This window comes from Sapajus apella, unplaced genomic scaffold, assembly GCF_009761245.1.
Source record: "Sapajus apella isolate SASKATOON/1434 unplaced genomic scaffold, GSC_monkey_1.0 scaffold56, whole genome shotgun sequence".
Classification (NCBI taxonomy): domain Eukaryota; kingdom Metazoa; phylum Chordata; class Mammalia; order Primates; family Cebidae; genus Sapajus; species Sapajus apella.
This window is the reverse complement of record NW_022436996.1, coordinates 9,012,915-9,037,888: the sequence shown is the minus strand read 5'-3', so window position 1 is coordinate 9,037,888 and position 24,974 is coordinate 9,012,915. Positions and strand designations below refer to the sequence as shown.

Below are 24,974 nucleotides of genomic sequence, written 5' to 3'. Positions count from 1 at the left end.
GAATCATGTTCATTTTCAAGAGACTGAGGTATAAGCCAGAGTATGGACCTATGCATCAGCCTCACCTGCCTATTGCCTCCCAGAAGCTACCTGGGAACATGCAGCGTCAGAAGGTTGCCTCGTGAGTACAGAAGCAGAATAGAGGGAATGAGTCCTGTGACTGAACTGTTCAATGACCTCAGCATCCTGTGTTCTGACATTGTGCCTGTGAAAAATAATTTTTATTATTATTATTTTTTGAGATGGAATCTTGCTCTGTCACCAGGCTAGAGTATAGTGGCACGATCTTGGCTCACTGAAACCTCTACCTCCCGGGTTCAAGCGATTCTCCTGCCTCAGTCTCCCGATTAACTGGGACTACAGGCACGCGCCACCATGCTTAGCTAACTTTTGTATTTTAAGTAGAGACGGAGTTTCACCATGTTGGCTAGGATGGTCTCCATCTCTTGACCTTGTGATCCGCTCACCTCAGCCTCCCAAAGTGCTGGGATTACAGGCATGAGCCACCACGCTGCCCACATTTTTATTTTATTTTATTTTTGAGATGGAGTTTGGCTCTTGTTGCCCAGGCTGGAGTGCAATGGTGTGATCTCGGCTCACTGCAACCTCCGCCTCCTGGGATCAAGCTATTGTCCTGCCTTAGCCTCCCGAGTAGCTAGGATTACAGGCATGTGCCACCATGCCTGACTAATTTTTTGTATTTTTAGTAGAGACAGGGTTTCTCCATGTTAGTCAGGCTGGTCTCAAACTCCTGACCTCATGATCCGCCCACCTCGGCCTCCCAAAGTGCTGGGATTACAGGCATGAGCCACCGCACCTGGCCTTTATTTTTTATTTTTTAGACTGAGTTTCACCATTGTTGCCCAGGCTGGAGCGCAATGGCATGATCTCGGCTGATCACAACCTCTGACTCCCAGGTTCAAGTGATTCTTCTGCCTCAGCCTCTGGAGTAGCTGGGATTACAGGCATGCGCCACCTCGCCTGGCTAATTTTGTATTTTTTTAAGTAGAGATGGGGTTTCTCCATGTTGGTCAGGCTGGGCTTGTACTCCCAACCTCAGGTGATCTGCCCACCTCGGCCTCCCGAAGTGCTGGGATTACAGGTGTGAACCACTGCACCCAGCACATTTTTATTTTATTTTTAAATACAGGGTCTTAGTCTATTGCCTAGGCCGGAGTGCAATGGTGCAATCATGTCTCACTGCAGCTTCGAATTACTGGGTTCAAATGATCCTTCCACCTCAACCTCTTGAGTAGCTGAGACTACAGGTGTGCACCACTACTCCTGGCTCATTTTATTTTTAATTTTAATTTTGTAGAGACAGGGTCTGGTTATGTTGCTCAGGTTAGTCTCAAACTCCAGTGATCCTCCTGCCTCGCCCTCCCAAAGTGCTAGGATTACAGGCATGAGCCACCTCACCCACGACACATTTTTTTTTTCTGTATCTGACACCAAGTGTTTGTTGTTCTACAGAGTAGGTCAGACCCTCTGGATAGGATCTCCCTGACTGAGTGGTTTCTTCAGGCTGGCCCATTCTGTCTCTAGATTTATTAATGATTCAGTGAAGTGTCTGTTGATCTAGTTGCCCTGGAAATCATGCCTTGTGTTTGAGACGACATTTCATATCCCTACTGTCTGATTCACCATTCAGTCATTTACAAATATGAACACTTCTGTGTCCAATAAATGGAGGATACAGTAGAGAGACGTTTCAGTGGAAGAGATACAGATATTAACATGTAAACGAGTGAAAAAATGAGATTACTTCAAATGGTGATAAATGCTATGAAGTTTCCGGCAGGGTAACGAGACTGAGTATGAGATGGAGGATGGTGTGGGGCTGTTGGAAGGGTGGGCTGGGGATGTCCCTCTGAGGATGGAGAATCTGAACCGATCCCTACATGTGAGGAACGAGCCAGTGATGGTCTTAGGAGGTTTTTTTTTTTGAGACGGAGTTTCGCTCTTGTTACCCAGGCTGGAGTGCAATGGCGCGATCTCGGCTCACCGCAACCTCCGCCTCCTGGGTTCAGGCAATTCTCCTGCCTCAGCCTCCTGAGCAGCTGGGATTACAGGCACGCGCCACCATGCCCAGCTAATTTTTTGTAGTTTTAGTAGAGACGGGGTTTCACCATGTTGACCAGGATGGTCTCGATCTCTTGACCTCGTGATCCACCCGCCTCGGCCTCCCAAAGTGCTGGGATTACAGGCTTGAGCCACCGCGCCCGGCGGTCTTAAGAGTTTGTTCTCAGAGGAAGGAACTCTTCCACTCACACACCTTGTGAAGTGGAAGTTCATTGCTTGTCTCCAGACAGACAATGGTATCAATTAGGCAGGAATGGTTGCTGTGGCGTTGCGGGTATTGGGGCTTAAGTACATGACGATTAAATGGTAATGCGGCTGTGTTTCCAACAAAAATTCCCAACACATCGTCTTACAGGTAGCGTGAGGACTGGAAATATTTGAAATCAGGGTTATCTTGCACTTTCCAAGGCACGTGATTACCATAATTAACAGGCTACAGAGGGCTGGCTTGACCCCACATTGTTGGTGTGGAAACTGCTCCCAGTTTCTAAAAAGCCAAGTAACAGGTGAATTTCTGGAATAAAATCACTTGCCTTTTGGAACCATATTTATTTTCCCCAACAACATTACATGTTCTTTCCTCAGCAAAAAGTCTGGGTTTTACACATTTTTGAATTCCTCAAAGCATTTAGCAGAATCTTGAGCATACAGAAGACAGCAGGGTCCCGTGGCTCTGCCTGAAACGCGGAGCCCGGTCTTGACTTTGGAGTGACTGAGCCCTCTTGGGGTCGCACTCTGGCCGGGCGTGCCAAGCGGCGGTTCTCCTCCCTCCCGCCGCACGGGGGCGCAATGGGAAGCCCGCGCAGTGAGGAAGAGAGGCTGGAGCCGGTCTTGCGCCGGGGGGAGCGCTGCTCCCAGAATGCACCTGGCATCAACACGGCGGCGGCGGTGGCTTCCAGCAGGCTCCGGGGGCACCGAGCGGACTGGCACGCAGCCCGGGGACTCTGAGGCGGGGTGCAGGTGTTGAGGGGCGACTGGAGCCATGGCGGAGTCGGCGCCTGCTCGGGTAAGAGGCTCCGACGCGCGGGCTCGAGGGCGCGTTGGGGAAGGCGGAGTCCCCTGCCCGGGGCGGAGCTTCGCGGTTTGGACGCAGCCGGGGTTTTGGTTTCCCCGGGCTGCCGCTGGTGCGGGTGAACTGGGACCCTTCTCCCCGCGACCCCAGTGTTCTGCCCTTTTTTTTCTCCTCCGCTTCCTTCCTCGGGGGTGTCGGAGCCTCAGCCCCTTGCGCCTTTGCCCAGAAACTTCTTCGAAGCTTGTTCTATGTTGTCGGATTTGTTACCCTGTCCACACATTTTCTCTTTCGTGCTGAAAGAGAGCCCTTTCCCGGGTTGGAGCGGTGACGCAGGTTGGAAACGGTCTCCGTCGCCACGAGTGAGCTCTCCAGCTGCTCCAGAGACCGCTGGACTTGCCTGTCCGCGACCACTCCTCGTTGGTCCGATGTATTGCCCGTTTCTTCCGTGCCGCGGATTGCTCTCCTGGAGTTGCAGCCACAGGTTGAAGTCAGCCTGGGCTTCCTCTCTTTGGGGACGCGCGTTACCTACAGTGTAGTTGCTGCATTTTGTTTATAGACCTGTCCAAACTCTCTCCTTCACTCCCCCTTCTCCCGACCTTCCCCATTCTGGAAATGTCAAGATACGGAGCTTGTCGTGGGGAGAATCCTAGCTGTTAAGTCACGAAGCGAGTTCAGCCGTAATTCAGCTCTCAGCTATCCACTTGGGTGATTTTAGGCAACTGTGTTTGCCTCTCTGGGTCTCTGTTTTGTTTTCCTAACTGTGAATCGGGAGTGTTGCAGTAGTTGCTAGATCTCTAAGGTTCCTTCCAGCTCCGATATTCTCATACTATTCCAAAGTAGTGGTTAATTTAATCACACCAGAGGGTTTGCAACGGAAAGGGCAGCTGGAACTGAATTGATTTTTAGTGAAGTGTTCCTTGGTCCAGAAACACTTTGAGAATCATGTTAGATCTTTGTGTGAATGGAGGGCTAAGGAGAGTCTGTGGTGAAAACTTCACCATGACCAGGATGCACTGTATTTGATTTTTGTAGCAAGTGGGTGAAGAACTAAAAAGGGAGGGATTGGAAGACTTAGAGAACACAGTGTTTGCTTTCAAGGAAGTTAACAGTTGAATTGGGAAGACAAGACACAAATGTTTACAATATTTACTTCATCTGCCTCCTGTAAGCTAGGCCGAGTGAGTCAAAGACCTGGCTTTTCCACAAGGCCTAGTTCGTGTTAGAGTCGGGCAAGAGGACTCTGCCACAGTTCTTCCTGCCAGGTCACTCCACAGTTACCTACAGGTCATCAGTAGACCTTGTTAGGAAGAAGCCTTAAAGGTCCATCACAATCCCCAACTATGCCTTAAATAATGTGAATTTGTCATTGTAGAACTTACTCAAATTGTTCTTGAGCCTGTTTCTATTCTCTGACGTCTCTTCAGGTGAGGATTCTGTGCCTCTTGTTTGGCAGGCCAAGTAGGTGCTCTGAAAAAACAAGTAAAAATGCTGGAAACCCCCCCACATAAATGCATTTGAAATGTATTTTAGTAAAGAATACTTGGAGCCCCAAAACTAAGTGAAAGAGGGAACTCGAAAGTGATAGAGTTCTCAAGCCAACTTTGAGGGCAAAGTTGCTGAACATTCATCTTTGGTGTTTATGACTCAAGGGACCTACAAAATAGAACACAACTCTTAGAGCCTAAGAATTAGAATTAGAAAATTAGAGCCTAAGACGGAAAGTCTAAGAAGCTCCCTAACCCAATCCCGTGAAGCAGAGACTTCAAAGGGCAACATTCTGTGTAAGTGAACTGAAAGTTAAGGTCTGACCTTCAGATGATTGCAAAGAAAACTGTTAAACCTTGGCAGTGAGAGATGGACATGAGGTGCCCCTTGAGAATTCACAGTTACCCTTATGTGTGTTTGTTACTGAATTCATACTGCTTGGATGTTCAAGGAACCTGAAGCCAAGAATTTAGTTTAAAGTAAAGCCCTCAGCTCTCTATCCAAAATAAACACGAGTCTTTTCTGGAGGAATCTACATGTAACTCAGGCTTCTCATAGATAATGTGAGTTCCTGATAAAAAATTACTGGCCGGGCACAGTGGCTCATGCCTGTAATTCCAGCACATAGGGAGGCCTAGGCAGGTGGATCACTTGAGGTCAGGAGACGAGCCTGGTCAGTATGGTGAAACCCCATCTCTACTAAAAATAGAAAAATTAGCTGGATGTGGTAGCGCAAACCTGTAATCCCAGCTCCTCAGGAGGCTGAGGCAGGAGAATCTCATGAACCCAGGAAGCAAATGTTGCAGTGAGCCAAGATTGTGCCACTGTGCTCCAGCCTGGGCGACAGAGCAAGACTCTTGTCTCAGTAAAAATAAAATAAATAATGGACAACTCAACTTTTCAGATATTAGAGTTATTGAACACAATATAAAATAACCATGTTTAGTATATTTAAAGATTAAAAAAAGGAGGGAAAATATGAATAAAGGCCAAGAGACTATAAAGATGACCAAACAGATTTGAAAAAGAATCAAATAGAATATCCAAGAATGGAAAACATAATTAACATTGAGAAGTCAGTAGTAAGCTTTACTTAGCATGTTAGACATGCAAAGAGAGAAATAGGCAACTGGGTGGTGGAGGTAAATAAATTATCCAGAAAGCAGCACAGAGTTTAAAAAATGGAAAAGAAGGTAAGAGATAGGGAAGATGGAATGAGAAAGTCTAATAGTCATCTAATTAAAATTCCAGAGGGAAAACACACAGTCTGGAGTCTGTATTTCTTGAGTAGCTGATGGTTGATGATATTGTAGGGCTGATACAAATACCAATACATAGAAACTCAGTGGACTCCAATCAGGACAAACAAAAAGAAATCTTTACCTAGACACATAGTGGCAAAAATACGGAGTACAAGGCAGAGGGATTTTTTTTTTTTTTTTTTTTTTTTTTGAGGCGGAGTCCTGCCATGTTGCCCAGGCTGGAGTGCAATGGCGCAATCTCGGCTCACTGCAACCCCCGCCCCCCGGGTTGAGGTGATTCTCCTGTTTCAGTCTCTCGAGTAGCTGGGATTACAGATGCGCACCACCACGCCTGGCTAATTTTTTGTATTTTAGTGGAGACGGGGTTTCGCCATGTTGCCCAGTCTGGTCTCAAACTCCTGAGCTCAGGTAATACACCAGCCTCGGCTTCCCAAAGTGCTGAGATTACGGGCATGAGCCACTGTGCACGGACTTTTTTTCTTTTCTTTTCTTTTTGAGACAGAGCCTTGCTCTGTTGCCCTGGCTTGAGTGCAGTGGAGCAATCTTGGCTCACTGAAACCTCTGCCTCCTGGATTCTAAGCGATTCCCCTGCCTCAGCCTCCAGAGGAGCTGGGATTACAGGCACGTGTCACCTTGCCCAGCTAATGTTGTATTTTTAGTAGAGATAGGGTTTTACCATGTTGACTGGGCTGGTCTCAAACTTCTGATCACAGGTGATTCACCCGCCTCAACCTCCCAAAGTGCTGGAATTACAGGCATGAGCCACCGCACCTGGCCTAAGGCAGAGGGCATTCTTAAAAGCAACCAGAGAAAAAAGACTACCTTGAAATGAAGTACAGTAAAACTAATGGGCACCAGCTTCTCAACAGCAACCAGGGGAGCCAGACAACAGGAGAATCATATTGTCAGTAGGCTGAAAGAAAGTAACTATAATCCCAGAGTTTTATATGCAGCAAAAATATGTTTCAGAAACAAAGATACAATGAAGACATTTTCAGACAAATTAAAAATGACAGTCTGCTACCAGTACAGTCTTAGTAAAGGAAATTCTAAAAGATGTACCTCAGGTAAAATGAAAATTATCCCAAATAGAAAGTAAAGTCTGAGAAGATGTGTTGATGCATGAAAATGATTAAATGTGACTGAGCATGGTGGCTCACATCTATAATCCCAGCACTTTGGGAGGCTGAGGCGGGTGAATTACAAGGTCAGGAGTTCAAGACCAGCCTGGCCAAGATGGTGAAACCCCGTCTCTACTAAAAAAAAAAAAAAAAAAAAAAGCACAAAAATGAGCCGGGCGTGGTGGCAGGTGCCTGTAATCCCAGCTACTCGGGAGGCTGAGGCAGGAGAATTGCTTGAACCTGGGGGGTGGAGGTTGCAGTGAGCTGAGATTGCGCCACTGCACTCCAGCCTGGATAACAGTGAGACTCTATCACAAAAAAAAAAAAAAAAAAAAAAAGAAAATGGTTAAATATAGAGAAATGACTTAATGAAACAATAACAATTTTTTTTATGTTGAAAACAATTAAAATACATTATGGCATTGATGTAAATGTTAGGAATAGATGGTCAGAATTAAAGTGTTTAAAAGTCTTTGTTAAAGGGCCTTCTGTGTATGTTTTCCATAATTTCTAGGATACTTGCTAAAAGACTAGAAATTGTCTGTATAACTTACAAATTAGAAACGAGGATAATAGAACAAGAAAAAAATTAATGTGAAAGAAGGCAAGAAAGTAGAGAAGCAAGATGAAGTAAATAGCACAAAAAAGGTAAAAATAAATCAAAATGAATGAACAATTACAATAAATGTAAATGAATGAAATGTTCAAGTTAAAAGGCAGAGATTATCAGGATGGGGGGAAAATCCAGCTAGTTGGTTTAAAAGAGGTACAACTAAAAGATAAATATACAAAAACAGTTGAATATAAAAGGACATGAAAAAAATATACCAAGCAAATACTAATCAAAAGAAAGTTGGCTTAAATATATATAATATCTCTAGAGATAGAAGGCTACTACTACTTTTGTAATGCTAAAAGACTCAATTTACCAGCTAGATACAAAGTTTCTAAACCTATATGCACCTAATTACACAGCCTCAAAATATATAAAACAAAATTGACGGACCTACAATACAGATTCACTATTATAATAGGAGATTTGAACATAACCTTAGTATTTTATCAAAGAGAAAAGAATTATAAGGGTGTAGTACATCCAGTAGAACTTTCCAAGATATTAGAAATGTTCCACTCTGCACTGTTTAATACAATAGCAACTTGTCACATGTGGCTTTTGAGTACTTGAAATGCTAGTTAGTGTGATGGAGGAACTGAGTTTTTAATTTAATTTTTTTTTTGAGACAGAGTCTCACTGTCACTCAGGCTGGAGTGCAGTGGCATGATCTTGGCTCACTGCAACCTCTGCTTCCAGGTTAGAGTGATTCTCCTACCTCAGCCTCCCAACTAGCTGGGATTACAGTTGTGTGCCACCACATCTGGCTAATTTTTGTATTTTTAGTAGAGACAGGGTTTCATCATGTTGGCCAGGCTGGTCTTGAACTTCTGACCTCAAGTGATCCACCTACCTTGGCCTCCCAAAGGGCTTGGGGTTACAGGCATGAGCCACTGCACCCAGCCAATTTTATTTAATTTTAACCAGCCCTATGTTACTAGTGGCTATTACATTAGAAGCACAGGTATAGAAATGATTATTTTTTATCCATAGATCTATCAGTATGTAATATCAATGTGTGGAGACAAAATGAAAACAAAGAGAAGAGGCAAAAAAAACCCAACCTATTAGGAATGAAAATGTGTACCTTCACATGTCTATTGGTTGATGGTGGCATGTAGACTGAGACCATAGGTAAGGCTGTTGAACAGAACACCTCCTGCACCCTCTTCATGTGGCTTGGGATTTCTCAAGGGATTCCAGCACCTGGCTGCCTGTGATTTGCTTCACTTGACAGAGTGTGGAGCAGCGATACACTCCATGCCCTACCCTCCTTTAATTGCAGATTGATGTGGAAAGTAGATGATGATGTTTTCAGCCACTAAATTTGGGGATTATTTGTTATAGGAGTGGGTGATTGGAATAGATACCTAGGGAATATGTTAAAACATTGAAAGATGTTAAGAATGGAGTCTCAAAGTCTGGGCATGGTGGCCGGTGCCTGTAATCCTAGAACTTTGGGAGGCTGAGGTGGGCGGATCATTTGAGGTCAAGTTTGAGATCAGCCTGGCCAACATAGTGAAATCCTGTCTCTACTAAAAATGCAAAAAATTAACCAGGCATGGTAGCATACACCTGTAATCCCAGCTACTTGGGAGACTGAGGCAGGAGAATCGCTTGGACCTGGGAGACAGAGGTTGCAGTAAGCTCTGCACTCCAGCCTGCAGTCTGGGCGACAGAACAAGAGACTCCATCTAAAAAAAAAAAAAAAAAAAAAAAAAAAGATTCACATACTATGTTTATGAATTGAAACATTTCATCCTAAAGATGTCAGTTCTCTGTTAGGTGGGGTGACTCATGCCTGTAATACCAGCACTTTTGGTGGTTTAGGCAGGAGGCTTGCTAGAGCCCAGGAGTTCGAGTTTGCAGTCACGTATAATTGTGTCACTGCCCTCCAGCCTGGGCCACAGAGTGAGACCCACCGTGTCTTTATTTATTTATTTGAGACTTGAGACAGAATCTCTCTTTGTCACTGGAGGCAAGTGGTATGATCATGGCTCACTACAGCCTCAGTCTCCTGGGCTCAAGCAATCCTCCCACTTTAGTTTCCTGAGTGGCCGGAACTATAGGCACATATCATCATGCCTGGCTAATTTTCTTGTCTTTTTGTAGAGATGAGATTTCACATCACTACAAAAGAGATCTTTCATCTTGCCCAGGCCGGTCTTGAACTCCTGGACCCAAGCTGTCCTCCCTGCTCAGCCTCCCAAAATGCTGGGATTACAGAACGTTAGCCACTGTGCCCAGCCATAGATTCTGCAAGTGGGATTGCTAGATAAAAGGGTTTTTAATGACTTGAAATTTTTCTTCCCCTATGAGTGTGTAGTATTTTTCATTCCTTCTAGGAGTATTATGAGTGTCAGTTTACTATATTATAGTCAGCTCTGAATGTTATTCTTTGTCTCTGTTTCATGGGAGTGAAAGTGGTTTCACTTAGTTATATTTGGAGTCCTGATTGTCAGGTGGTTGTGTTTTCATTTGTTTATTGACTGCCTGTATTTCCACTTTCATGAATGATTTATAGTCTGCAGGTTTATTTTGGGGTTATTTATCTTTTTCCACTTTATATTCTGTTTACAAATATTCTCTCCTTGTTTTTAGACTTTGTTTATGGTATCTTTTATTACAGCTAGCATTTTCTCCTTGCTTTGACATTCTAAGACCTGTTTATTAAGATACTATTTACAGTAAAATTTACTCTTTAAGCACATAGTTCAGCAAATTTTGACAAATGTGTAGCCAGCATATTACCAAGATAGAGAATATTTCCATCATCCAAAAAAGTTATCTCATATCCCTTTATAATCAGTCTTTTTCTGTTAACCCTAGGTTTTGGCAGCCACTGATCTGCTTTCTGTTCCTATAGTTTACCTTTTTCCAAACATGTAATTAAAACACAAAGGTAGCCTTTTGTGTCAGAATTCTTTTTTTATTTTTTTGAGATGAAGTTTCCCTCTTGTTGCCCAGGCTGGAGTGCAGTGGTGTGATCCTGGCTCACTGCATCCTCTGCCTCCTGGGTTCAATAGAGTCCCCTGCCTTAGCCTCCCGAGTAGCTGGGATCACAGGCGTGCGCCACCACGCCCAGCTACTTTTGTATATTTAGTAGGGACAGGGATTTTCCATGTTGGTCGGGCTGGTCTCCAACTCCTGACCTCAGGTGATCTGCCTGCCTCGGCCTAAGAAAGTGCTGGGATTACAGGCGTGAGCGACTGTACCTGGCCCCCCCTTTTTTTTATAAAGTGGTCTCACTCTGTCACTCAGGGTGGAGTGCAGTGGTGCGATCATGGCTCACTGCAACCTTGAACTCCAGGGCTCAAGTAATCCTCCTATCCTCAGCCTCCCAAGTAGCTGGGACTACAGGCATATGCTCTCACGCCTGGCTCATTTAAAAAAGTTTGTGGAGGTGGGGGGGGGTCTCACTTTATTACCCAGGCTGGTCTTGAACTCCTGGGCTCAAGTGATCTTTCCACTTCGGCCTCCCAAAGTGTTGGGATTATAGGTATGAGCTACTGTGCCTGACCTGTGTCTGATTCCCATCACTTAGCATGTTGTAATACATATCATTGATTTTGGTTCCTTTTTATTGCATAACAGTAGACTTGGTAGTCGAAATAGTAGTCTACTCCTAAGTAGTAGGCTTAGTAGTCTGCTAAGCTGTATATATAAAATAAGCTAAACATATAATATGCTATATAATAAAGTCTGTTACAGTGTATCAGTTTCCTAGGGCTGGTGTAACAAACTGAGAAGCTTAAATAACAGAAATTTATTATCTCACAGTTGTGGAGGTTAGGAGTCTGAAATCAGGATGTTTGCAGGGTTGGTTCCTTATGAGGTTTGTTCTTCTCTCCTGGCTTCTGGTGGTGCCATGTGTTTTCTTGGTTTGTGGCAGCATGACTCCAGTCTCTGCGTTAATCTTGACATGGCCATTGTCTTAGTCTATTATGTATTGGTGTAACAGAATACCTGAGGCTAGGTAATTCATGAAGAAAAGAAGTTTGCTCATGCCTGTAATCCCAGCACTCTGGGAGGTCTCCTCTTTCCTTTCTGTGGCTCAGCATTCTGTGCTTACTAGCACTTTTTCCTGACAGGAACATAGGTCAGAATCTGTTCAAAGGATTGATCCCCCTCCTCCTCCATAGTAAAAGGTTGAAAACAATGGTTAAACTAAGTTTCTTAGTTCAGTGTTGGACCAGTCAGTTTCCTTTTGTCCCATGTTTCTCTTGCCCACGACCCCTGGCCCCAGCAGCTCTTTCGGAGATACTTCCTCTCAGTGTCTTGGTCTTGCTCTTGCTGGCCTCACTGTGGTTAGAGAAGCAGCCTTGAATAAAGTGTGCACCATGGAAGACTATGAGTTTTGTAGAGGGGCTAGGACTGACGTGAACGTGCAGGGAGACAGCGGGGGCAGCTTGGGGAAGTCTTCCCCAGTGTTGGTTTCAGTAATTGTAGCTTCAATGACAGTGATTTTCCTACTGTCAGAGACAGCTCATTAAAGTGAAAATTATAAGGAAAATGTCAGTAGACTTAGTCACATCATTTCAGTAAATATTTTTTAAGGATTTATTCACTATCCCAGCTGCTAGAGTGCAAAGATGAATGAATTAGGTCTTGTAGGTCCTGCTAAGGAATTTTGTCTTTATTGTGGGAAGCCATTGAAAGGTTTTCAATGGGTGACATGATCAACTATGAAGTCTGGCAGGGATGTGCAGGCAAGATAAGATGTAAATGATATCTTTTATCATATTGTCCAAAACATTAAATCAAAATAGGTTTAAAAATGAACACTGATACAGGAGTCTCATAGAATATGCTAAGCATAAAACATAGATAACAAAACATACACACTATAATTTCACTTTTGTTCAAAAAAATAAACTAAAACATGAGAAAAGCTTATAGGTAGGAAATACACCAAAATTCAAGCAGCTTTTTTTTTTTTTTTGGAGATGGGGTCTTACTCTGTTACCCAGGCCGGAGTGCAATCTTGGCTCACTGCAGCCTCAACTTCCTCCTGGGCTCAAGCCATCCTCCCACCTTAGCCCCCAAGGACCTGGGACCACAGGCATGTACCACCATGCCTGGCTAATTTTTTTGTATTTTTTTGGAGAGACAGGGTTTGCCTTGTTGGCCAGGCTGGTGTCAAACTCTTGAGCTAAAGTGATTCAGCTGCCTTGGCCTCCCAAAGTGCTGGGATTACAGATGTAAACAACTGCGCCTAGCCCTAACAGCTTATTTCTGTGTGAGAATACTTTGTGTGATATTTTGTTTCTATTCTTTGGCATTTTCCCGACATTATTATTAATACAATGTCTACATGTAATTTTTAGTATAAATAAAAGACATGCTTTTTTTGTTAAAGAAGAAACTAGATAGCTTTGAGCGCTGATACATTGAATGTTGCTTTCTTTACTTGATGTTTGGAAGTGACACTGTCTGACTCTGTGTCTTTGATCCTTCAGCACAGGAGAAAACGACGCTCCACACCTTTAACTTCTTCCACACTTCCTTCACAAGCAACAGAGAAAAGCTCCTATTTTCAGACCACCGAGATCTCACTGTGGACGGTAGTGGCTGCTATTCAGGCCGTGGAGAAGAAGATGGAGTCCCAGGCTGCCCGGCTACAGAGCCTGGAGGGACGCACGGGGACAGCTGAGAAGAAGCTGGCTGACTGCGAGAAGATGGCCGTGGAGTTCGGGAACCAGCTGGAGGGCAAGTGGGCTGTGCTGGGGACCCTGCTGCAGGAGTACGGGCTGCTGCAGAGGCGGCTGGAGAACGTGGAGAACCTGCTGCGTAACAGGAACTTCTGGATCCTGCGGCTGCCCCCGGGCAGCAAGGGGGAGGCCCCCAAGGTAGTCTCATTGAGAATTAAAAGTTAGGAGAGAAGGGGGAGCCCAGCCCTTTAATATCTAAGGACCTCAGTTGCTGACTCTTCTGTCATAGCTGTGAGTAGAGTCACTCACGGTGTGCCATTGGTGATTCCAGGTGTCCAGGTCACTGGAGAATGATGGCGTCTGTTTCACTGAGCAGGAATGGGAGAATCTGGAGGATTGGCAGAAGGAGCTCTACAGAAACGTGATGGAGAGTAACTATGAGACGCTGGTCTCTCTGAGTGAGTAGCAGTTTTCTCCTTAGAATTCTGTCTCTGCCATATTACGATTCCTGGCCAGTAGCTTGTGAGTCAGACTACACCTGTGGCACTTGTGGCTGTGGTTCCACAAGAGCCGTGGGTTGTTGGCTTGCACAGGTGGAGAAATGGAAGTCTCTAGGTCTTCCCATTTACAGAGACTTTCGGAAAGCTGTCAGCATTGTGCCTTTTGTGTTTCTTTTCTGTGGTCACATAGTCTGTTCTTGACAATATTTTCTTTTTCTTTCTCTTTTCTTTTTCTTCTTTCTTTCAAGGTGGAGTCTTGCTCTGTCGCTCAGGCTGGAGTGCAATGGCATGATCTTGGCTTACTGCAACAATCTCCACCTCCCAGGCTCAAGTGATTCTCCTACCTCAGCCTCTTGAATAGCTGGGATTACAGGCATGCCACACCACACCTGGCTAATTTTTTGTGATTTTTGGTAGAGATGGGGTGTCACCATGTTGGCCAGGCTGGTCTTAAACTGCTGGCTTCAAGTGATCTGCCCGCCTCAGCCTCCCAAAGTGTTGGGATTACAGGCATGAGCCACTGTGGCTGGCAATAGTATTTTCTAATAAATGAGGTGTTACATACACTACAGTGTGATATGGCTAGGGTTCCTCATGCCGCTTTTAAATTTATTTTGTTTTGTCATTTTTTTTTTTGAGTCTGTCACCTAGGCTGGAGTGCAGTGGCACGATCTTGACAGTCTGGGCTCAAATGATCCCCCATCTCAGCTTCCCAAGTAGCTGGGATTACAGGCACATACCACTGTGCCTGGCGAATTTTTTAATTTTTTTTGTAGAGACGTAGGTCTCACTATGTTGCTCAGACTGGTCTTGAACTCCTGGGCTCAAGTGATCCACCCCCTTGGCCTCCCAAAGTATGGGAATTAAAGGCGTGAGCCACCGTACCTGACCCCTCATGCTGTTTTTAATATTTAAGACTACTTGAGATAGGTGTGGTAGCTCACATCTGTAATCCCAACACTTTGGGAGGCCAAGGTGGGAGGATAGCTGAGGCTAGGAGTTCGAAACCAGCCTGGACAACATAGTAAGATCTCTGTTGCTTAAAAAAAAAAGATGATCTGACAAGAAAACCTATGTTACCTTGGATGAGGCAGGCAGTACAGGCTGATCAAAAGCTTTTTCTTGATTTTCTTGGCATTTGGCCAGAATTAAAGCTGGTCATTGTCGTCTCAATGACTATTTCTTATTGATTAGAAGTGCTGCTTAATAGGTATACATCTTTTTTTTTTTTTTTTTGAGATGGAGCTTTGCTTTTGTTGCCCCGACTGGAGTGCAGTGGTGCGATTTCAGCTCACTGCAACCTCCGCCTCCTGGGTTCAAGGGATCCTCCTGCCTCAGCTTCCCGAGATTACAGGTGCCCACCACCATGCCCAGCTAATTTTTTTTTTTGTTTGTATTTTTAGTAGAGACGGACTTTTACCATATTGGCCGGGCTAGTCTTGAACTCCTGACCTCAGGTGATCTGCCCCCGCCTCGGCCTTCCAAAGTGCTGGGATCACTGGCATAAGCCACCATATCTGGCCAGATATAAATCTTTATATGCAAAATGTTACCTATTACATAATAAATGCATTTTGTTTGGTAGACAAAAGTCTTTTAAAACCTAGCTACATGGAGAAGTGTCAAGAAGGCCATGTGGCTGGGCACAGTGGCTCATGCCTGTAATCCCAGCACTTTGGGAGGCCAATGTGGGTGGATAGCCTGAGGTCAGGAGTTTGAGAACAGCCTGGCCCGGTCAACATGGTGAAACCCCGTCTCTACTAAAAATACAAAAATTAGCTGATTGTGGTGGTATGCATCTGTAATCCCAGCTACTCGGGAGGCTGAGGCAGGAGAATTGCTTGAACCTGGGAGGCGGAGGTTGCAGTGAGATGAGATCACACCACAGCCCCCCATCCTGGTGACAGAGCAAGACTCTTATCTGAAAAAACAAACAAACAAAAAAATTAAACAAAAAACAAAGGCTGTTGTGCCTAGAGCAGAGTAAGAGGTAAAGGAAGTAGAAAATGGGCCAGAAAGTGACCTCGTAAGCTTGGTTGGGTCTCATGCTCTAATTGTGACTATTTCCTTGTCTGTCCCAGTGCCTATCTTACCTTGTAGTGCTTTAGCAAGGATGAAATTAGATTCCCTGAAAGGAGGAAGCATTGGCAAGACTTAAGCTGCATGCATATGGAGAGGCAGTGGTGGGTGGTGGTGCTGTCGAGGGCAGCAGTGGCTCTGTAGCCTGCCTGCTTGAGCCACAGGCCCTCTAAATGAGGAGCACTGGAGGCAGCAGCCAGCCAAATGAGTCATTAGGATTGGCCAGAATTTTATAATTGTCCCAAACTGCTAGGGGAAACTGACAAGAACAGTAGCATTTGAATCTGTTGAAGTTTCAGCATTTCCTCCCTGCCATTGATCACCTTGGTCATTGGCAGCTGATGAGTGTGCAGTGAGCTTTTGCTCTCTCCTGGGCTCACACTGTGCTGTTTCCCACCCAGAGGTCCTTGGCCAGCCAGAGGGAGAAGCAGAGTTGGGTACAGAGATGCTGGGTGACTTGGAGGAGGAAGGTCCTGGTGGTGCCCACCCAGGTGAGTGGCATATTCTGGAATATTCTGTTCCCCTCCCATAGCCCTCTGCAGCCTAGAGTGAGCTTTCCCACTGCTGAACTGTCAGATGCTGACTTGGCAACTTCATCTGGCATTTGTTCGTTCTGGACTTCTTTATGATTGTCGTTAGTTCAGCTGTTATATGTTCCTCAACTCCTACCACCCTCTGGGGTCTTTAAGACTAATGCCACATCACTCTTCTTCATGCCCTACACAATAGACCACCGTACTAGGCTGTAGTCAAAACCTGCTGGAGATTGAGCTTGGGCACGTCAGAGCTTCAGGAGGGAAGGCAGTGCAGGAAAAGCGCTTGTCAGTGGGTCATTTGGGAGATTATGGAGGAAGAACAGAGCTGGATACATGAATTTTTAAGCTGCCGGTTTAGTTTGTCTTTAGTCATTCAAATTTGTTATTTTAACACTCTTATTATAGTTGTTACAGTGTATTCTGTCATTTTTCACCGGGATTAAATAAAAATTTGTAGACAAGGCTGGAGAACTATCATTTACAGTATTGTTTTATAAGAGTAATACATTCATATTTCTAGTCAACATTGGAAAAACTATACATGAATATAGTTTTATGTGAGTCTGGGAACCTAGCCAGTGTCGTCATCCTTGTTGTCCTAATTCACTTATTCCTGGGGTGCTTCTGAAATTCACGGATGTTTGTTCCTGAAGAAACCAAGGGTACTAGAATGTGATCTTTTTTGTTGGTCTTCCTGTTTGCAGCAGGTGGGGTCATGATCAAACAGGAGCTACAGTATACACAGGAAGGCCCTGCGGATCTTCCTGGAGAGTTCTCGTGCATTGCTGAAGAGCAGGCTTTCCTGAGCCCGGAGCAGACTGAGCTCTGGGGTGGTCAGGGCGGTTCTGTCCTCTTGGAAACAAGTCCTGGGGACTCTACTCTAGAGAAGCCTGTTTGTAGTAGAGATCCTAGCAGCGGCAGAACTGTGGGCTGCCCGAAGCAGAAATCTCATAGGCAGGTACAGCTGGGCCAGGAATGTGGGCAGGGCCTGAAGCTGAAAAAGGACACTTCCCGCCCCTATGAATGTTCTGAGTGTGAGATCACCTTCCGCTATAAGCAACAGCTGGCCACACATCTGCGCAGCCACTCGGGGTGGGAGTCTTGTACACCTGAGGAGCCAGTGGAGAGCCTTAGGTCCAGGCCACGGCTGAAACCGCAGACCCAAAAGGCTAAGCTGCATCAGTGTGATGTGTGCCTGAGGAGCTTCAGCTGCAGGGTGAGCCTGGTGACCCATCAGCGTTGCCACCTGCAGGAGGGGCCCAGTGCCAGCCAACATGTCCAGGAGAGGTTCTCACCCAACAGCCTGGTTGCCCTGCCTGGCCACATCCCTTGGAGGAAAAGCCGGAGTTCCCTCATCTGTGGGTACTGTGGCAAGAGCTTCAGTCACCCGTCTGATCTGGTGCGGCACCAGCGCATCCACACGGGCGAGCGGCCCTATAGCTGCACCGAGTGTGAGAAGAGCTTTGTCCAGAAGCAGCACCTCCTGCAGCACCAGAAGATCCACCAGCGGGAGCGGGGCGGGGAGCCCGGAAGGCCCAATGGACTGCTTTAAGGGTGCAGCCCCTCGCCCGTCCGGGGGGCGGAGGGGGGTGGCATTGGTCCCCCCGAAGAGACTGCAGAGTCAGGAACTGACTTCTTCCTGAGGGCAGTTGTTTCTGATTTGTCTTCCCTTGTCCCAGTACCAAGTCAAGCCCAGAGGCTGTCCTGAAAACCCTGTGGAAGAAGAGTCCAGGCCAGGTCTTTACCTTGCTGCTGAGTTTGCTGTTTCTTGGCACCTTCAGGTCTCTGGTTTTCTCATTCATGCTGATGCTTGTGGGCTGGGGTTGCCGTTCCGACCCCACAGGGACTGGTGGCTGGTTCCAGGGCTTGTCCCGGCATTTCATGTCTTCCCACAGGGTTGAGTCGGGTCATAGGGGTGAGCAGCTGCCTGGAAGAGTTTTGGAAAGTATAACCCTCCGTTTTTTCTTGTTTTGTAATCTCTGTTAATAACAAGTAGAAGTAATAATTTAAATGAGCTGCTTACCCTGCTCTGAAGAACCTTTTTTGGAATTAGATTTTAGTTGATTTTTTAGAGAACACAGCCCAATACTTGTTTTTTACATTTTAAGAGTTGTAGAAGTTGTTCCTAACATGGGGACTGGGCCTACCCTCTAGGAGGGAATTGTTAATGGGGCTCTTTTAGCCCACCGATGCTTACTTAGGCCAGAGGCAGGGGACACAGTGCTAGGTTCCCTTATGGGGTGCTTGTCTCAAAAGGACCAAGAGGAAAAGAGTCGGAGGGATAGACCCCGCAGCCCCTGCTGAGAAGAAAGATGCTAGTGAAGAGGCCGATGGTGTGGCTGTGGTCTGGGACTTGCAGTGTCTCAGCATGCGCCTCTCCTCTTCCCACCTCCTCCTTGCTGTGTTCTGCAGCCTCCCAGAGTAGAAGACTACTTTGTTACTTAAGGTTGTTCACCTTGTACCAGTGGTTGAGTTTGTTCCTATTACACCAATCCTTACTTGAGGTGGTTCAGATTATAGTTTCCAAATTCATTCTGGGATTGACTATTCCAGAGAAGGTAGAGAAAAAGCACACAGATGTTTGTCTCAGGAGTGTTGAATGTGTGCCCCGCTGCTGTGTGGGGGGATGGGAGTGGGCTCTGGGGTCATTTGTGAAAATCCCCTTGGATGATTTGCCGTTGCCTAGAATAAAACTTGTACTAGAAAAAAAAAAAAAAAAAAGTTCATACTAGATGTTTTTCTTCGTTTGTCGAAACATTCTCCTGGGGCCAAGTTAGAGAAGAGGCACCTGACCTGCAGTCATGACAGGGAAGGACTAATGGCACAGCCTAACTTGCAGTTTTATTAAACCTAGGACAGAAGACAAGAATACTCAGTGGTCAGAATATTCAGGGGACCGTACTTAACGATGGCGGAGAGCTGGAGACAGTCTGGGTAATGGCTATTGGGAAGTAGAAAGGGTAGGTGGAATGTGGGTACCCCAAGGAGTGCCAGGCAGCTGTTATGAACATTGGCTTAGATATGTGTGTAGCCATCTGGATCCATTGAAATACAATGCTGAGGGGAAAAGGTAAGAAACTGAGATCTATAATATAACATCATTTATATAAATTAAAAATGCATGCACACAAAACATTTTGTAAGAACACTTAAGACCGAAGGTGATGTGTCAAAGACATTACAGTTTTCCATGGGGAGGGTGAACAAATAAATAGAAGGAAATTGTTCACTATAAGGCAGAGGTCCCTAACCTTTTTTGGCACCAGGACTGGTTTCGTAGAAGACAATTTTTCCATGGACAGGAGGTGATGGGATGGTTTTGGAATAAAACCGATCATCAGGCATTAGATTCTCATAAGGAATGCACAGCCTAGATCCCTTGCATGCATAGTTCACAGTAGGATTCATTCTCCTATGGGAATCTAATGCTGCTGCTGATCTGACAGGAGGCAGAGCTCACCTGCTGTGTGGCTTGGTTCCTAACAGTCCACAGACCAGTACTGATCCATAGCCCAGGGGTTGGGGCCCCCTGCTATAAGGTATGGGATTGTCTTGTTATAGAAACTGAATGTGGAAGGAGTCATCGTAGGGCTGGCGCTGTGCAAGGTGGTAGCTTCATCAGGAAAACCTTCAGAGTTTCTTTCCTAAGTTTCTTCTGCAGTCTTTCCTTTTCCTTAAGCCATTGCCTTACAGATAACCCCTCTGTCCATCCTGTCCTTAGTTATTCTTACTTCCTGGTTGTTGAGCGTTTTAATGTGACCAGCCTTGGGCCTTGCATAGTGGGAAAAAGCCAAGCACAGAATATGGTCCTGCTTCTCCAATAAAGTTAGGTTTTCCTTGAGGCTTGGAAATAATTGTATCAAGCAATTGGACTCCTGCTTGTTGAATACTTGTGTGCTAGACACTATTTATTTCCATGAAAACAAATCCTCATGCAGTTTTGCTTGGTGAGTATGATTTTACCTCGTTTTCCATATGTGATGTGGGAGGAGACCTGAGAAGTGAAGTAAGATGGCAGAGGTGATGTAAACCCCGGCTATCTTGCTTCAGAGCCACTCACTCGGCTGTGGGGTGCTATTGCTTCTGCAGTTAAGAACTCGGTGTCAAAGCTGGATTCTACGTCCCGAAGTGTGGGCTCTGCTGGTGGCAGCAGCATCCCCTAGGAGTGTGATGGTGCAGACTCCGGCTCCCCCGAATCATAATCAGTGTCTCGAGCTCTCCAGGTTATTCTGTGCATGCAGAGGCACTGTCCTAAGGAATACGAAAGACTCGCCTCTTCTTGCCTGCTTCTGCCATCCTTCATTGAAAGCCTGTTCTGCTGGGTGCTGAGGAGAAAACAGGAAATGGACGGTCAGAAGGACAGGGATGATCAAGTTAGACAAATTGAAGTCAACACAGGGAAGAGTTAAATATCAAATGTAAGTGACTCTCACCTATCCTGCCTTTTCTATCCTTCCTGTTCCCACAGTTAGGTGCTAGTCGTCATTCACCCGAGCTTTTCAGTAACCAGTAGGTCTTCTGCTCTTAATCACATCCTTTTTGATTCCAGAGTTAATGTCCTTGCACACTACTGGATGTAGACTTTCCTCAAAACCTTGCAGTGGCTTTCAGCAGCTGCCGATAATGAGCAGTCTTTAGTATAGAACTCAAGACCCTGACAACCTGCCCCACTCTGCATTTTTTATCCTTTCACTCTATGCTGCTACAACCTTGGACTTCCTGTCATTCATTATTTTTATTTTTATTTTTATTTTTTTAATTTTGAGACAGGGTCTCACTGTGTTGCCCAGGCTGAGTGTGCCATCATGGCTCACTGCAGCCTTGACCTCTTGGGCTCAATGGATCCTCCCATCACAGCCTCCCGAGTAGCTTGCACTACAGGTGGCACCAACCATACCCAGGTGATTTTTTTGTAACTTTTGTAGACACAGGGTCCCACTCTGTTGCCCAGGCTGGTCTCGAACTCCTAGGCTCAAGCAATCCTCCTCCCTCAGCCTCCCAAAGTGCTGGGATTACAGCTGTGAACCACCACGTCCAGCCTTCTGTCTTACTGAATAAACCATGGTCCCTCTCTCTTTCTGTAATTTTTCACTGTTTAGGTTGATAAGCCCCTTCTGTGAAAGCTTCCCTTATCCGTTTCTTTCATTGAACAAATACATACTGAGCCCCTATTATCTAGGCACTCTTAAATACACATCAATGAACAAAATGAAGATCTTTGCCCTCAATGAATTTATGTTCTTTCAAAATCAGTTTTCTTCCTTTACTGCACCTTTGCGAGCCCTTTCCTAGACGAGCACAGTATTCCATTTTGCCTTACAGTTTGTTCACTCACAGATGTCTGAATATCCTCCCTGTGCAGAATTCTACAGAGGTGGGTACACGGATAAATCTTGCTCTTGGACTTACTGGCTGCTAAAGGGATAGAATAGTAATGTCTTCAGATTAAGTGAGGGGAAAAGGCTATAAGAATTCATAGAACAATGATTTTAGATCTGAGACATTGGGGAAGGCTTTGTGATAGGTGGTATTTTAACCACCTTTTAAGGATGGGAGGAAGGACATTCTAAATGGACACAACATGACCAAGTCAGGAGACATGATGGGGCAGGTACAGAAGAAGAGTTCATCCAATTTGGGGAGGGTGGGGTGTGAGAAGAGAGCAATGAGTGTTAGGATTGGGTCAGGCTTCAAGGAGTCTGGATTTTATTGAGTTGGTAATGGGGAGCTGAAGAATTTTGAGCAAAAGAGTAATCTGATTCTAGGTGTGATTTGGGAATACTAAGAATTATACTGTGACTTTTTTGGGGGGTTGGGGTGTGGGGTATGTTAAAAGGTTCCGAGTGAGACCAAGGAAGAGCCAGTGAGGACCTACCTGACTGACTGGGTGCAGCTGCAGTGGGAAGGAAGCAACAGACAAGACCAAGAAACAGTCACAAGATGTGATGTTGTGCAAAGGAGGGACCACGTGTGAATCCTGTCAGCCTCCACAGCTCTCAGCACAGATGCTTGGCACACAGGTGCTCAGCAAAAGTTTGTTGAATGAGCAAGTACAATAGGAAGCTCAGAGTGGTCTGAAATAGGGAAGGCTTCTATGGAGGAAGGGGAAGGGGAACTTGGTTGTACTCTTGGTCTCCCTATACTAATGCTTCCATTCCTAACATCTTTTTTTTTTTTTGAGACAGGGTCTGACTCTGTCTCCCAAGCTGGAATATAGTGGCATGATCTCTGCTCACTGCAACCTCTGCCTCCCAGGTTCAAGTGATTTTCCTGCCTCAGCCTCCGCAGTAGCTGGGATTACAGGCACATGCCATCACACCTGGCTAATTTTTTGTATTTTTAGTAGAGACAAGGTTTCACCATGTTCACCAGGCTGGTCTAGAACTCCTGATCTCAAGTGATCTACCTGCCTCGGCCTCCCATAGTGCTTGGATTACAGGTGTGAGCTACTGTTCCTGGCCCCTAACATCTTTATAATTCTGTGTGGGTCCACTTCCTAATCTAAATTACATTCCTGGATTGCAGGATGAGGAAGCCACAGGAATTCTGTCTCTGCTGCCCGTCTCTTGGCTGAGGATGTTCTGGTGGCGACAGTGGCACTTGTGTGCTGACCTCCTGTTGAGTGATGCTAGGTGTTACTTTGGTGGCCCCCAAACTGTGAGAACCCCACCTGCAGCGGAGGCTGATGACTGGCTGTTTCAGAGTGACTTGCACCTTGGTGGAGTCCCACTTGTTATTCCACGGGCTGGGGCTCCACTGGATGTTGTCAATTCACCCAGAGATACTCAGGTCCTGGAAATCTGGTCCCCCAAAAAGCAAACTCATGGAGACAGATTAATAATTAAAGATGAATGTAGGCCGGGTGCAGTGGCTCATGCTTGTAATCCCAGCACTTTGGGAGGCCAATGTGGGTGGATAGCCTGAGGTCAGGAGTTTGAGAACAGCCTGGCACGTTCTGCAATGGCATGATCTCAGATCACTGCAACCTCTGCTTCCCAGGTTCAAGTGATTCTCCTGCCTCAGACTCCTGAGTAGTTGGGATTACAGACTCCTGCCACCATGCCCAGCTAATTTTTTGTATTTTTAGTAGAGACGGGGTTTCACCATGTTGGCCAGCCTGATCTCGAACTCCTGACCTCAGGTGATCCATCTGCCTCAGCCTCCCGAAGTGCTGGGAGTACAGGCCTGAGCCACTGCACCCGGCTTGTTTTCCTGACCCTTTCTGTTTGCATTGGACCTTAACTGTTATTTTATAATCCTTAATAGATTGGGCTGATCCCTGATGAGATCTTAGATGCTCTTAATGTCTTTAGTGCATATTTGCAGTTTGTGGCTTAGGTTGGGATGTCTCTTCTTTTTTCTTTTTTTAATGAGACCCACTCTCACTCTGTCACCCAGGCTGGAGTGCAGTGGTACGATCTGGGCTCACTGCAACCTCCACCTCCCAGGTTCAAGCGATTTTCTTGCCTCATCTCCGGAGCAGCTGAGACGCGCGCCACCACACCCAGCTAATTTTTGTGTTTTTAGTAGAGACGGGGTTTCACCGTGTTGACCAGGATAGTCTTGATCTGCTGACCTCATGATCCACCCGTCTCCACCTTCCAAAGTACTGGGATTACAGGTGTGAGTCACCGTGCCCGGCCAGGTTGGGATATTTCAACAAGAATTTCCAAAATGAATAATGACAAATATTGATTTGATTTGTTACCTTAAAGTAACATGTCCTAACCTTTCCCCAAATTCTAGGGGTGCCCCTCACTTAGGGTCTCAGTTTGTCTTTTTTCTATGATAGCCGACTACACTTTTGCTTGGCCCAAATATTTGTGAAAATAATTTCTCATCCCCCTAAAAAAGAAAAAGCTAAAACAAAAACAAAAACAAAAAAACCCTGAACAAACCCAAACGCAGAAAGAACAAAATTACAGATTTCTAGCGGGAAGAGTTTGCCAGCTTGTTGGACAAAGACTGTGAGATGAATGGGAAATGCAGAAAAGAGAAAACAAAGCTTCAGCTGCATACAGCACATTTAGTTGAATATGCCTCAGCACAAGCGGAGGAAAATGGGCCCTGCGGTTTATTCAAGACGCCTCAGGGCCTAAACGAGGGAAAGACTGATTCACACTTGCCGTGTCCTGGACCAAGGCTAAGGTAGGATCCTCGTGGGTGGCTGAGGGCTTTCATCGGCGGGCCCCGGGGGAAGAAGGGACCCTAGAGACCCCAGGAGGGGAGGCCGGGCTTAGGAAAAAAAAATCCTACAATCTTCAAGTTTGTTCTGTAAAACTTTTAAAAGAGAGTTAAAAACGTTCATTTAAGTTTCCCTGGCTTCTCCCTGAGTACCCATGTACCCTTTTTTCTTTCCCCGACTCATAGTTCTGTGGTGCGTGGGAGGCGCTGCAACAGGAGGCCCCGGCCAGGGCCAGCCCCCTTCCCCACGCAGCTTTCCCTCGCCAGGTTTCGCGCTTTCCCGCGCCGCTCCTTCCCGCATCCCTCCCGGCTCCCGTGTGGGACGCGGAAAGGGGTTGGGCGCCGCGCCTGCCCCGGAGTGGCTTCCGCCTGATGGAGCCCTGCTGGAGGCCGCGGCACTCTGGGCGGGTGAAGGTGGGCGGCCCAACCTGGGTCCCGGACGCCGCGGG

General features: G+C 46.0%; 1 protein-coding gene across 3 annotated transcripts; it reads left to right on the top strand.

The window, feature by feature from the left end:
- The first annotated feature begins 2,931 nt into the window (after positions 1-2,931).
- Positions 2,932-19,065, top strand: ZNF212 (zinc finger protein 212). 3 transcript variants are annotated; one of them, XM_032245112.1, is made up of 5 exons: positions 2,932-3,088; positions 13,035-13,424; positions 13,558-13,684; positions 16,207-16,296; positions 17,046-19,065. In XM_032245112.1, the coding sequence occupies exons 1-5, from the start codon at positions 3,065-3,067 to the stop codon at positions 17,891-17,893; spliced, it is 1,479 nt and encodes a 492-aa protein (XP_032101003.1). In that variant the 5' UTR covers positions 2,932-3,064; the 3' UTR covers positions 17,894-19,065. The 3 variants fall into 3 exon arrangements, with proteins under 3 accessions (XP_032101003.1, XP_032101002.1, XP_032101001.1); XM_032245111.1 differs by lacking the exon at positions 2,932-3,088 and adding an exon at positions 3,147-3,624 and having other exon boundaries at positions 17,049-19,065; XM_032245110.1 differs by lacking the exon at positions 2,932-3,088 and adding an exon at positions 3,152-3,624.
- The last annotated feature ends 5,909 nt before the right edge of the window (positions 19,066-24,974 follow it).